Here is a 12887-nt window from a genome sequence, read left to right as displayed (position 1 = left end):
TTATCAGGTCATTCCTCAGCCAGGGTTCCAGGGAATGAAGATCCAGATTATTACAACTTCTCCTGCAAACCAAGCTTTCAGGACGTGGTAATGCTCTGGTGAATTTCTTCTGTCCCCTTTCCATCTTCATGAACTTCTTTCTATGAGCAACCTCCCAAGCAGGCAATCCCACACTTCCCAGTTATAGGTGATCTGCTTCACCATTTATACCCCGCATTCAACAATAGATATTCACCAAGACAAATGGTTACTTAAACAAAAGTAGCTTTTAATTATATTTAAACATGAAAACAGAATCACACTTTAACTTATAACTATTGACTTAAGTAACCTAACTCCCTTTCTAATTCTAAGCGCACGTGCATGTAAAATGTGCGTAAGTTCAGAAAAGTTATTTGATTCACTGTCCAATCTCACTTCTCACTCCTCCAAGCTCACTGGTTGCAGGCAATTCTTATACTGTGCACAGAATTTGACATTTATATAGTTCACCGGGCTTTTGTGCTTGAAAGGTAAATAGTTATCACTCAGGAAGGTTCCTGTCAGTTTTCAGAGAGATATTTTTTGTTCCACGAAACCCACAACTGATGTACTTCCATCAGCCACTTCAGTGTCTTGCTGACGAAACTTCCCCCCTCAGGGTTCTCCAGATGATAAACTCTTTCTTTCAGGTCACCACAGAGGGCCTTTTTGTTTCTCCTATTTCACGTGAAACATTAGACAGCCAGTCCTCTCTTCTTGCATGAACCACAAGGGCTTTGACCAGGCTGAACTAAGCACTCACAACCTGTCTTCCAAATGGGGTTTTCCACAAGCTTGCCAGCTTGTTTTTTCTAGTTCCAGCTGCTGCTGCTGACTGTAAAACTCATCTCTGTCTGTCTGTCTGTCTCTTAGAGAGAAAGCCTTTTTTACTCTCTCTGCTTGCAAAACCACATGACCCTCTTAGAACAGCAAGTTCCCCTCCAGACAGAATGCGGCTCTGACAAACTCTTTCATCTGTTGCCTTTTTGTAAACAACATTCCGTTAGTGAAGTCTCTTGGGCACTCTCCAAAGCTTTTGCAAAGGCTCTGAGGCCCTGACATGTTTAGCATGAGCAGAGCTCCAGTCTTTTAAATAAGAGCTATTTTAAAGTTTGTGCATGTGACCTACACCAAAATACCTGCCCCAGTTCATCTCCCAAAAGCATATCTATATTCTGTCACAATCCAAACTCTTTTTGTAACTCATTCATGCAACATCCTAATAAATCTCTTCTGCTCCTTCTGAAAACACTTGTATTCTTCCTGCATTGTGGCAACCAGAAATATGTACTGTGCCATTTGGCATGGGCGATCATGTCTCTCCATCCATCATGACCTCTAACTCTCCGAATTGTAGTTGTTGCTTCTCCTGTTCTCCTTTGTTGAAGGGTCCATCTTTCAGCTGAGACTCTCATCAACATTGAGTTCATGATTATACATGGGGAAAAAATACTGAAGTGGCTTCCCATTGCCATCTTTAGTTGCAATGTCCATATTGGCCATTGATCAGCAGATTCATCTGCCCAGTGTTTTTAGTTTTAAAATTCCAATTTGTAGAATCTACTTGTAAAAACCATCCACCATCTGCAATCTATGGCTTTACATGACCCTGAATGGGAGGCTAAACAGTTACTACACCTTGCCCTAAGGTGACCTGTAGGCTGTCGGATGGAAGGTATACCTTGCACCTCCTTTTGATGAGCAATTGCCCAGCACCGACACCACATCATACTAACAAAGTTTTAGGCAGCTGCAACATGACTTCCCGATTTTTATATTTTATGCCCTGTCTTATGGAGGCATGTATACTGTACACATTTTTTTTACCACCCTATCCTTTGTACTGCCACTCTCGGGAAACTATGGACTTGCACAATATCCCTTCGAGCGTAAATGCTCCTACGGATCCTGTTCTGACAGGTGACCCTCCTCCAACAGCATAGCACGGCCTCATTGAAGGGCCAGTCTGCGTTTTGCAAGGAAATTCAAGGCTCATCCTCCTCTCTGTTTTCCTAACAAAATCCAGATTGAAGCTCCAATGTCATTCTGAGGGAGTGTTGGAGGTCCCAGGCTTCCAATGAAGTTCTGGATAGTTCAGGGCAAGACCAGGGAAGTGGCATTATATTGGGCAGGGGAAGTTGGGCAGAGGGAACATAAGTGTTAGGGAGAGAGGCTTTGACTAGAGAAGGATGAATGAGCTGTACGAAATGATGATTAAGTGCCACGTGGCGTGTCTTTTTCACGGAGCAATTGGAAGACTGACTACTTTCATAAACCCTGGTGGCTGTACATTGTTGGTCATGGGTACATAAATAATGCTGAATCATGCACTGTACATGTCAACAGTTTTACTTTCTGGCTTGTTCCTTGCCTGGATTCAACAGGAACAGAATTTTGATGCATTGAAAGTACATACATCTTTAATAAATGTTTAACAACTTAATTCCTTTATTCCAGAATCAGCAAGCAAGGATCGCCCAACTGTACCTGCCATTGCTCAAAATATTGTTTGCCAATGTGCAGCAGCTCATTGTGAAGGATCTATCTCCTCTTGGCGTGACTTTCTCGAATACCGTAAGTGCGAAGCTCCTCTTTGCTCTATATGGTGTTGCTGGAGGAGAGGTGAACAGAATGTGCAAGCATCGAGAATATTGCTGATCAGAATTCAAGCAAATCTGCCCGAGTATTAAGCCTGGTTGTATGTTACACACTCTCAGAAAATGATGCAAGGTTGCTGGGCAACACACTAAGCATAGCGGTTCATGCAGTGCTATTAAGCATCAGCGATCCTGGTTCAAATCTAGTGCTGTCTATCAGGAGTCTGTACATTCTCCCAGCGTCTGCGTGGGTTTCGTCTGGCTGCTCCAGGTTTCCTACCACCCTCCAAAAATGTACTTGAGGTGGCTTGTAGGTCATTTAATCACTTCCTGAGCTGGAAGGGCACATTACCATGGTGTATCACTTACTAAAACAGAATTAGCACTGTACAACCTTTTATGAAAATACTTCCTGTAAAATACAAAAACACTTTGACCAAAAAAAAATAACAAAAGAGTGGGGCTGGAGTCAGCTAAAAATGTCCACGGAATGGAGGAAGACTTGCGGACGTGATTGATGCACCATCAATCACTCAGGAGACTATTGTGGAGCAACCAATAGGCTTTAATTTACTTGCGAACATATCATATCTCGACTGTTCAGTTGTCCCACCCTGAGTAGCGGGGGCTGTGGAACAGTCGCTTTTATACAGGAGCCTGTGGGGGGAGGGGCCACTGGAACAATCAGACAATAGGTGTGGTTGTCCAGATAATCATACAGTGGTTTACCGCATTCACCCCTTGTTTTTAAAAGAGAGTCCCGCGGGGTGAAATGGAACTTACAAAGTTACACGTTTACAATTTAAAGTTCAGCCTATCAGGTGGTCTGGTTGTTCGCTGGAACTGTCGTTGGACTGGTTCCAGCTTCAGTTCAGCACCAGAGTCCCGAATGGTCTCAGGTGCCTGTTCGTATCCATCAGTCTTGTGCTGGTGGGTGGGGGCCATGCCTGATGTATCTTTTCTTGGGGTGGAGGCAGGATACCAGAGGCCAGGTGCATCGTGTGTGTTCAACGGTGAGGAGGGTGTGGGGTGATTAAGAGTGATCTCCAGGGCTCCTGATGGAGCCAAGTCCCTGATGGAAACCGTGTCCTCGTGTCCGTCCAGATATGCCACGTAGGCATTTTTGGGGTTGGCATGGAAGAGGTGGACCCTTTCAATTAACGGGTCAGACTTATGGTACCTCATGTGCTTCTGGAGCAGGGCGGGCCCTGGGGATGTCAGCCATGCCAGTAGTGTGATCCCTGTCGCAGATTTCCTGGGGAAGGAAAACATACGATTATGTGGTGTAGGGTTAGTGGTGGTGCACAGCAGGGACCTGGTAGAGTGGAGTGCCTCCGGGAGAACCTCCTGCCAGCAGGAGACTGGGATGCCCTTTGAGGCCAGGAGGACTGCCTTCCAGACCGTAGCATACTCCCTCTCCACTTACCGGATACCCTGAAGGTTGTAACTGGTGGTCCTGCTTCTGGCAATGCCTCTGGCCATCAGGTACTGGCGCAGCTCATCACTCATAAAGGAAGGCCTTGGGTCACTGTGGATATAACTGGGGAAGCTAAATAGAGTGAAGAGTCTGCACCAGGCCTCGATGACTGTGGCAGCAGTCGTGTCTAAGCAGGGATTGCAAATAGAAAGCAGGAGCATTCGTCAATGATGTTAAGGAAGTAAATGTTATGGTCAGTGGAGGACAGGGGTCCTTTAAAGTCAACAAGAAGTCACTTGAAGGGGCAAGTGGCTTTAATAAGTTGTGCCCTGTCTGGCTGGTAGAAGTGTGGCTTGCACTCAGTACAAAGCTGGCAGTTCTTTGTCATGGTCCTAATCTCGTGCTTTAACAAAGTGAAAAAACCTGATGACTTCAGGGCAACAGAGATCATTGTGGAGGTTTTGTAGTTGGTCGATCTGAGCGCTGGCACGTCCCGTGGGATAGGGTATCTGGTGGCTCGTTAGGTTTCTCCGGCCAGTACAGGATGTCCTAGTTATAGGTGGATAATTCTATTCTCTACTGCAGTATTTTAACGTTTTTGATTTTTGCCCCGCTGCTGATTGTTGAACATGAATGTGACAGCAGATTGACCGGTCAGCAGGGTGAATCTTTTACCGGCCAGGTAATGGCACCAGTGCCGCACTGCCTCGATAGTGGCTTGGACCTCTTTTTCGACTGAGGAGTGTCAAATCTTGTGGCCCTGCAGGCTGCGTGAAAAAAAATGCCATGTCCCTGTCATCCTGATTAAGGGTGGCTGCCAGAACAAAGTCTGATGCATCGTTTTCCATCTCAGAAGGGGTGGATTTGTCCATAGCATGCATCGTGGCCTTGGCGATGTCGGCACAAGCCTCCTCTGCCAGAGGGAAGGACGTAGATTTGATAAGAGGGGACCTTGTCTGCATAATTGGGGATCCACTGAGCTTAATAGGAGAAAAAGCCAAAGAAACCTCTTCAGGGCATTGAGGCTGGGTGGAAGGGGAAGCTCCAAGAGTGGTTACATGTGGTGCAATGACACCATTCTTCATGACACAGCGAAGAATGGCCAGGCGAGTTGTGCGGAACACACACACTTGGCCTTGTTGTACGTCAGATTAAGGACTTGGCTGTCTTGAGAAATCTCTGGAGATTGGCATCATGTCCTGCAGGTTATGGCTGCAGATGGTGACAATATCGAGATACAGGAAAGCACCCCGCAACTCATACTGATCCACCATGCAGTCCATCTCCCGCCATTCGTGACGCCAAAGGGGACCCGCTGGAAGTGGCGGTGGCGGTCAACTGCCTTGAACTCCGTGTGCTGACAGTCCCCTGGGTGGATAGGTAGCTGATGTTGTGCCGACTTTAAGTCAGTGGTTGAGAAGACATGATACTGGACAATTTGGTTGACCATATCGGCGATTCACAGATGGGGGTTTGCGTCCAATAGGGTATATCTATTGATGGTCAGACTGTAGTCAATGACCATTCTATTCTTTTCCCCATTCCACTCTACCACTACCTATGCTCTCCAAGGGCTATTGCTGGCTTCAATAACCCCTTCCTTAAGTAAGCTCTGTACCCCTGCCCAGATGAAGGCCTTGTCCCCGGCACTGTACCATCTGCTTTTAGTGGTGATAGGTTTGCAGTCGGGGTGAGGTTGGCGAATAGCGACGGACAGGGGACTTTAAGTGTGGAGAGCCTGCAAATTGTGCATGGTGAGTGGTTAGGTAGGTGAATGTGTACATAAGCGGGTTGGCTATTGAATTGCTGGTTACAAACGGTGAGGGATGGGGCTGATCAAATGCCATCGTCATGCTTTTAAGGGGACATTGAAAATCAAGCCCCAACAGTACAGCAGCGCAGAGCTGTGACATTACCATCAGTCTAAGGTTGTCATATACAGTACCCCGCACCATTAAAGTCACAATACAGAAGCCCTGAACATCCGCTGTATAGGACTTGGAGGCCAGGGAGACCTTCTGGTTCACCGGCAGTACTGTGAGGAGGAAGTATAGATCTCTCCGTGCTCCCACTATCGAAAACACAACTCATCACATGGCCATTTACCTTGATGTCCGTCGTCGACCTGGCGAGTTGGTGCGGACTCCTGTTTGAGGGTGATGGAGGCTAGAGTTGTGTCGTCGTACCTCGCTGCGGTAGAAGACGGCAGCATCCAAGATGATGGCCCTAGGGCCCACATGCAGTATTGCCGGATCTGGAAAATGATACCCAAGATGGCGGCTTGCGCACCCCACAAGTGGCGCTACGGGATACTGAAGATGATGTTCAAGATGGCGGCCCCCAAGGATCACACCTGGTGCTGCCAGCCCCAGGTGATGGCGGTGTTGCGGAAGACGGCCCCCACAATCCGCACGTGGAGATGCTAGGAAAGGGTTTGGACTTGCATTCTTTGGCGTAGTGGCTCTTTCTGCAGCTTGAGCAGATTGAATCCTTTGCTGGGCAGCATTTCCTCTGATGCTTGCCTATGCCACAGAAGTAGCATTTTGGGGGTTTCTGGAACACCGCAGCTGTGGTTGGGTCATTACCAGAGCTGGTTGAGAATGTCAGGAGGCTTTCGTGGAGCACTGCTGCTGTAGTCTGGTTGTTAATGGAGTGGGGAGATGGTGGCATGTCGCAGGAAGCCTGCGATCGGGGTGACCACGAGGTGGCTGCGTTGTCACTCAAGTAGACCTCCATGTTCTGGAGAGTCAGCTCAACTGCTCTCCGCAGACCGAGTTCCCCTTGCTCCAAAAGTCTCTGTCGTATGTAACTCGACCTGATTCCTGCAACATAGGCATCCAGATCAGGTCCTCTATATACTCTGCAGCGGGCACTGGGCCCTGTGAGCCCAGTGATGGTAGGATGCATCAACTCGTGTTTGACTCACTGGGTTGTTGCTTTTGAGTCACTGAAGGTGTCTAGCATAGACAACGTTGACTTTACGTGGGTATTGCCCTTTGAGGATGTCCGTGACCACCTGATATGTTGAGGCATCCCTGATTATGGAGTATACCAGGGTGTTGACCCGGCAGTTTGTCAGTCTCTGATTGCACGATGGTAGAGGAGGCCTGCAGGAATGCCTCAAAACAGCGCAGCCAGAGTTTGAAGCTGACAGATGCCTCAGGCGATTGAGGGTCAATTTTTAGTTTTTTTGATTTGAGGACCCATTGTAGAAAACTTGAAGTGAATTAAATTGATGCACCATCAATCACTCAGGAGACTATTGTGGAGAAACCAATAGGCTTTAATTCACCTGAGAACATAGCATATGACTGCTGTTTGGTTGTCCCACACTGAGTAATATGGAATTGTGGAACAATCACCTGAATACAGGAGCCTGTGGGGAGGGGCCACAGGTACAACTGGCCAATAGGTATTTCTGACCAGATAATGATACATCACAGTGGTTTACCACAAGGATACTCTTGCTTAGCACAAAACCCCACAGCAGATCAACTGCTCATGACCTCCAGAGCCTCGGAGACCCACAGTCAAGGATTCCTTGTAAGTTTGTGGTGAAACTCTGTCTCAAAGGACTGCAATATCAGATTTGCTGGTGATATGATGATACTCCCATCTCCAGGGTAATTTTTTTTTAGAAAGTCAAAGAAGATGTTTTAAATGAGAAGAATTACTCATTCATCTGCTGTTCCCTACAAGTTACATTTTACACCATACTTGATAAAGGAGGGATGGTGATCAGAATTTTCACTAATTGGCCAACAAAAATAGAGACAAATTCCCAGGCAATGTCTGCAGTTTTATTGGAAGGAGGTTCAATTGTATCTTCCGAATGTGGAGGGGCTAATAGTAAAGGAGGAAGGCTCTGCAGGGAAAAGAGTGAGCAATCAGGATTGTCGGGATAGAGCTAGAACAATCAATTTGGGTTGAATAGTCTCCAACCATGTGGAAAAAAAATATTTAATTATCAGAATTCTACTGAATTGTGGCAATTTTTTTTTGTAAAATAGTGTGTTCGGGATGACCTTGTGTTGAACATCTCATCGGCAATGAACAGACCAGCTGCACGCAAATCTGGTATCTTCACCGACAGAGAGTTAACTCCAGCAGGTAAAACTCATTGACGAAGTTAACTGTTAAACATTGCATGCAGAGTGTAGACTTTAAACCAATAGGTTTCAAGAGTAGTTAGATAGTGTTAAGGGATCACAGGAACATTTTATAAGTGGGGGGGGGTGCCACGTGGGGCTAGACTTGGAATCCCTTCTCTCCATAAAAGTTTCAAAAAAGAGTTTAAAAAGGCTGAAGTGATTAAAAGAAAATAGAAAGAAAAGCTGTTGGAAGGCCTTCAGAACAACTCGGAAGTCCACCTAAGAAGGATAAAACAATTACTATCTTTCAAGAACTTGAACAAGAAAAGGGAAGCAGATAAAGAAGAGACCGACCTTGGAGCTGCCCGGAAGGTAGGAGCCCATGGGGATAAGCCTGGAGCTGGGGAGACCTTGGACGTCGCTGTGCAGGGTCTCTCCTGACAATGGCCGCCTGCCATGGGAGAAGACGTGACTGCGCACACACGAGGAGTTGCACATGTGCAGACCGCAGGAAAAAAAATTGAAGCAATTTTAAAAAGGCTCAAGAAGTCTGCAGCTCCAGTGATCAAGAAGAACAGGAAGAAGAGGAAATGTACGTAGAACGAAGAGTTCTGACTAAAAAAACAAGAGAAAATAAAAGAGAATTGTACATCTACAACAGAAATGAAGAAATATATGGATATTTTTCAGTAATCTCTGGTGCAATTGACAATGGAAGTTAAAAAAATTTAATTAAAATATAATTGAAAATAAGGGTTATACAAAAATGGTGAAAAAATATTGTTGCAAATGAATAAAAAAATTGAAGTGGTGGAAGAAAAAATTAAAGGGAATGAATTTGAAATTCAAAATTTTAAACAACGAATGAAAAAAGTTCAAGCAGAAGTGACCGCAACAAAAGATCGACTAACTGAGAAAATTGATGTTAGGAAATTCCAGTATAAGAAATAATATAAAAATTGTTGGACTTAAAGAAGGCGACAAAGGACAAGACAGGAAGAGATTTTTGCAACGTTAGATCCTCCCGCAATCTTTTGGGGGAAAATGAATTTCAAGGAGATATTGAGATTGAAAGAGCCCATAGAGCATTACGACCAAAACCGCAGCCAGATCAAAAACCACTTTCAATACTGTTCAAGTTACTTCGTTACGAAGTGAGGGAAAAGATCCTGGAACTGGCAGTGAAACAAGCGAAAGAGAGACTATTATTTTACAATGGAAATAAGGTTTACCCTGATATAAGTTTTGATTTGTTGGAAAAAAAAGAATTCAATGCTGTTCAATATCGGTTAAGGAAGAAAGGTTAAAAAAAAAATTTTAGTACCAGCAGTATTGAAGATTTTTGTTCCTGAAGGAAAAAATAGAATTTTTTCAGAACACAATGAAGCAAAAGTGTTTGCTCCCCTGAGAAGGGGAGATGAGAACTGGGAGATGCTTGAAATGAGAGAGGATGCAGAAAGATTTCAGCTGAGGAGATGAAGTAGAAAAAATGTTTTGAGAGCGAATGTTAGGGAGGAAAGTTCTTACCCGGTAGATATATGAAAAACTGAAATTGGTAGAGATTGAATAGATTGGAGGCAATAAAAGGCAGTATAATATTTTGGGAGAGTTAGTTGGGAGCGTGAGCCTGGCCTCTGCGGAGTGCTTTTGGGTGTGCTTTTCATCACAACTCCTACAGATCAAGGAAGTAAGGACATATTACTAACAATGAACACCTTTGATGGGGGGTTCTATCATTTTCTGTATTTCTTTTCTTTTTCTTTACTAATACACCTAAATATAATAATTATATTATGAATTATATTTGTTAGTGTTTGAAATGAGAGAGGAGTGGAGGTGGAAAGATGGACGGTTAGAAGATTATGTGGAAGACTAGATGGATGATTAATTGAATTTTATAAGTATTAATATTAATGGGATACAAAATCAAATAAAACAGAAAAAATAATTAGTATATGAAAAAAGTTAGTGGACATGGATGTTTTACAAAAAACACATTTGACATAAAAGGAACTGGGTAGGGACTGTAGTAGCATCATCATTTAACTCAAAGGCGAGAGGTATGGCAATATTGATAAATAATAAAACTACCCATTAAAATATTGGATATTAGTATAGATGTAGCTGGAAGATAAGTTATGGTAAATTGTCAGATCTGTTCAGAACAATGAACCCTATTGAATGTATATGCACCAAATGTAGATGTTGGTAAATTTATGCAAGATGTTTTTATGTATTTATATAATGTTAAGGGGAAAGTTATGCTAGAGGGAGATTTTAATTTTGCTTTAGACCCTAAATTAGATAGGTCAGGAAATAAAGTGACAAAAAATAAAGTAGCAAAAATTGTAAGAGATTTAATGAACAATATGGACCTAGTGAATATTTGGAGAAAAATTTATCCAAATGAAAAGGATTATTCCTTTTACTCTTTTTGATATAAAACATGTTCACAAATAGATATGTTTCTAATTTCTACACAATTTCAACATTAAAAAGGTGGAATATCAAGCATGAGTTTATGCATCATTCACCTTTAATTTTGTCACTTTTGTTGGAAACGCAAAAAATAGGTTGTAGATGGAAGTAAAATACAACTTTATTGAAGAAAAAAGAATTTTGTGATGAAATGAAGCAGCACATTTTTTTTTCTTGAAACCACCAAAGATTCAGTTACAAGTAAGTTTATACTATGGGAATCTATGAAGGCATACTTAAGAGGTCAAATAATCATCTACACTTCTAAAGTAAAGAAAGATTATATGAAAGAAGTAGATCAGTTTGATAAAGAAATAATGAAATTGGAAAAGGGAATTCATGCAAAAAGATGAGCAGAAGAGAAAATTGCTAGAGTCAAAGAAATTAGAATTTAATTCAATACAGACTTTTAGAGTGGAGAGGGATATAATGAGATCGAGACAAAAATGCTATGAGTTGGGTGAACAGGCTCATAAAGTTTTAACATGGCAATTAAAAACAGAATAAATTTCAAGAACAATAACTGCATTTAAGAAACCTGCAGGTCAGATTACTTATAAAACACAGGAAATAAATGATAATTTTAAGAAATTTTATGCTAAATTTTATCATTCAGAATCTATGAAAGGTAATAATAAAATAAAAGATTATTTGAGTTAAAGGAAGATGAAAAGTTGAGGTTTTCTGAAAGTTAGTCTGAAACAGAAGTTTATGAGACCCTAATGTCTTTACAGAATAATAAGGCACTGGGTGAAGATGGTTTTCCATCAGAATTTTATAGAGTTTAAGGAATTATTAATTGAGGTATTAGACCAAATTTTTAAAAAGTACATGATTTACCAGAATCATTTAAAACAGCATTAATAAGTGATTCTGAAGAAAGGGAAAGATTGTTTACAAACTTCTTCTTCATATAGACCTATATCATTATTGAATACAGATTACAAAATTGTATCAAAATTACTAGCTAACAGGTTATCTGAATTTTTGCCAAAATTAATAAATATGGATCAAACTGATTTTATTAGGAATAGAAGTGCAGCAGATAATGTTTTTTTTTAAAAGTTTGATAAATATAGCACAAAATAGAAAGATCCCAGCGGTGGTGGTTGCATTAGAGGCAGAGAAAGCATTTGATAGATTGGAATAGGACCTTTTATTTGAATCACTTAATGCTTTTGGGATTCCAAATACTTTTATAAATTGGATAAAGGAATTATATGATCAGCCAGAAGGAAACGTGATAACAAATAAACAAATGTCAAAAACCTTTTTATTAGAAAGGCCTTCTTGACAAGTTTGCCCATTATCACATTTTTTATTTCCATTAGCAATTGAGCCATTAGCAGAAATAATTAGAACTGATAAAGAAATTAAATATTTCTCAACATGGATTTGTGGGAGGAAGGTCACGTTTGACCAATCTGATTGAATTTTTTGAAGAGGTGACTAGGAATGTGGATGAGGGTAGCACAGTGGATGTTGTCTATATGGACTTCAGTAAGGCCTTCGATAAGGTACCACATGCAAGGTTAGTTAGGAAGGTGCAGTCTTTGGGTATAAATTTTAAGATAGTCAAATGGATTGAACATTGGCTGAAAGGGAGAGGCCAGAGAGTGGTAGTGAATAATTGTCTGTCAGGTTGGAGGCCGGTGACCAGTGGTGTGCCTCAAGGATCTGTATTGGGCCCATTGTTGTTCGTTATATACATTAATGATCTAGATGATGGGGTGGTGAATTGGATTAGTAAATATGCAGACGATACTAAGATAGGTGGAATAGTGGATAATGAAGAAGGTTTTCAAGGATTGCAGAGGGATTTGGGCTGCTTAGAAAAGTGGGCTGAAAAATGGCAGATGGAATTTAATGCTGATAAGTGTGAGGTGCTTCATTTTGGTAAGAAGAATCAGAATAGGACATACGTGGTAAATGGGAGAGCATTGAGGAATACAGAAGAGCAGAAAGATTTAGGAGTGACGGTACATCATTCCCTGAAGGTAGAAACTCACGTGAATAGGGTGGTGAAGAAGGCTTTTAGTATGCTGGCCTTTATCAATCATTGCATGGAATATAGGAGTTGGGAGGTGATGTTGAGATTGTATAAGACATTGGTGCGGCCTAATTTGGAGTTCTGTGTGCAGTTCTGGTCGCCTAATTATAGGAAGGATATAAACAGAGTGGAGAGAGTGCAGAGAAGGTTTACCAGAATGTTACCTGGGTTTAAGCATCTAGAGTATAGGGAGAGATTGGACAGATTAGGTCTTTATTCTTTGGAGCGTAGAA

General features: G+C 42.2%; 1 protein-coding gene across 4 annotated transcripts in view; it reads left to right on the top strand.

Moving 5' to 3' along the window:
• The window catches only part of dock11 (dedicator of cytokinesis 11), a 292933-nt gene that overhangs the window by 172427 nt on the left and 107619 nt on the right, over positions 1 to 12887 (top strand). For all 4 annotated transcript variants that reach the window (XM_069893719.1, XM_069893720.1, XM_069893721.1 and 1 more), the window contains exons 32-33: positions 2479 to 2595; positions 8046 to 8145. In XM_069893719.1, coding sequence (XP_069749820.1) covers positions 2479 to 2595; positions 8046 to 8145 — 217 coding nt within the window. The remainder of the gene's footprint in view (positions 1 to 2478; positions 2596 to 8045; positions 8146 to 12887) is intronic.

The sequence above is a fragment of the Narcine bancroftii genome, chromosome 8 (assembly GCF_036971445.1).
Source record: "Narcine bancroftii isolate sNarBan1 chromosome 8, sNarBan1.hap1, whole genome shotgun sequence".
In the NCBI taxonomy this organism is placed as follows: domain Eukaryota; kingdom Metazoa; phylum Chordata; class Chondrichthyes; order Torpediniformes; family Narcinidae; genus Narcine; species Narcine bancroftii.
The sequence above is the reverse complement of the archived record's forward strand: the minus strand, read 5'-3'. Positions and strand labels throughout refer to the sequence as shown.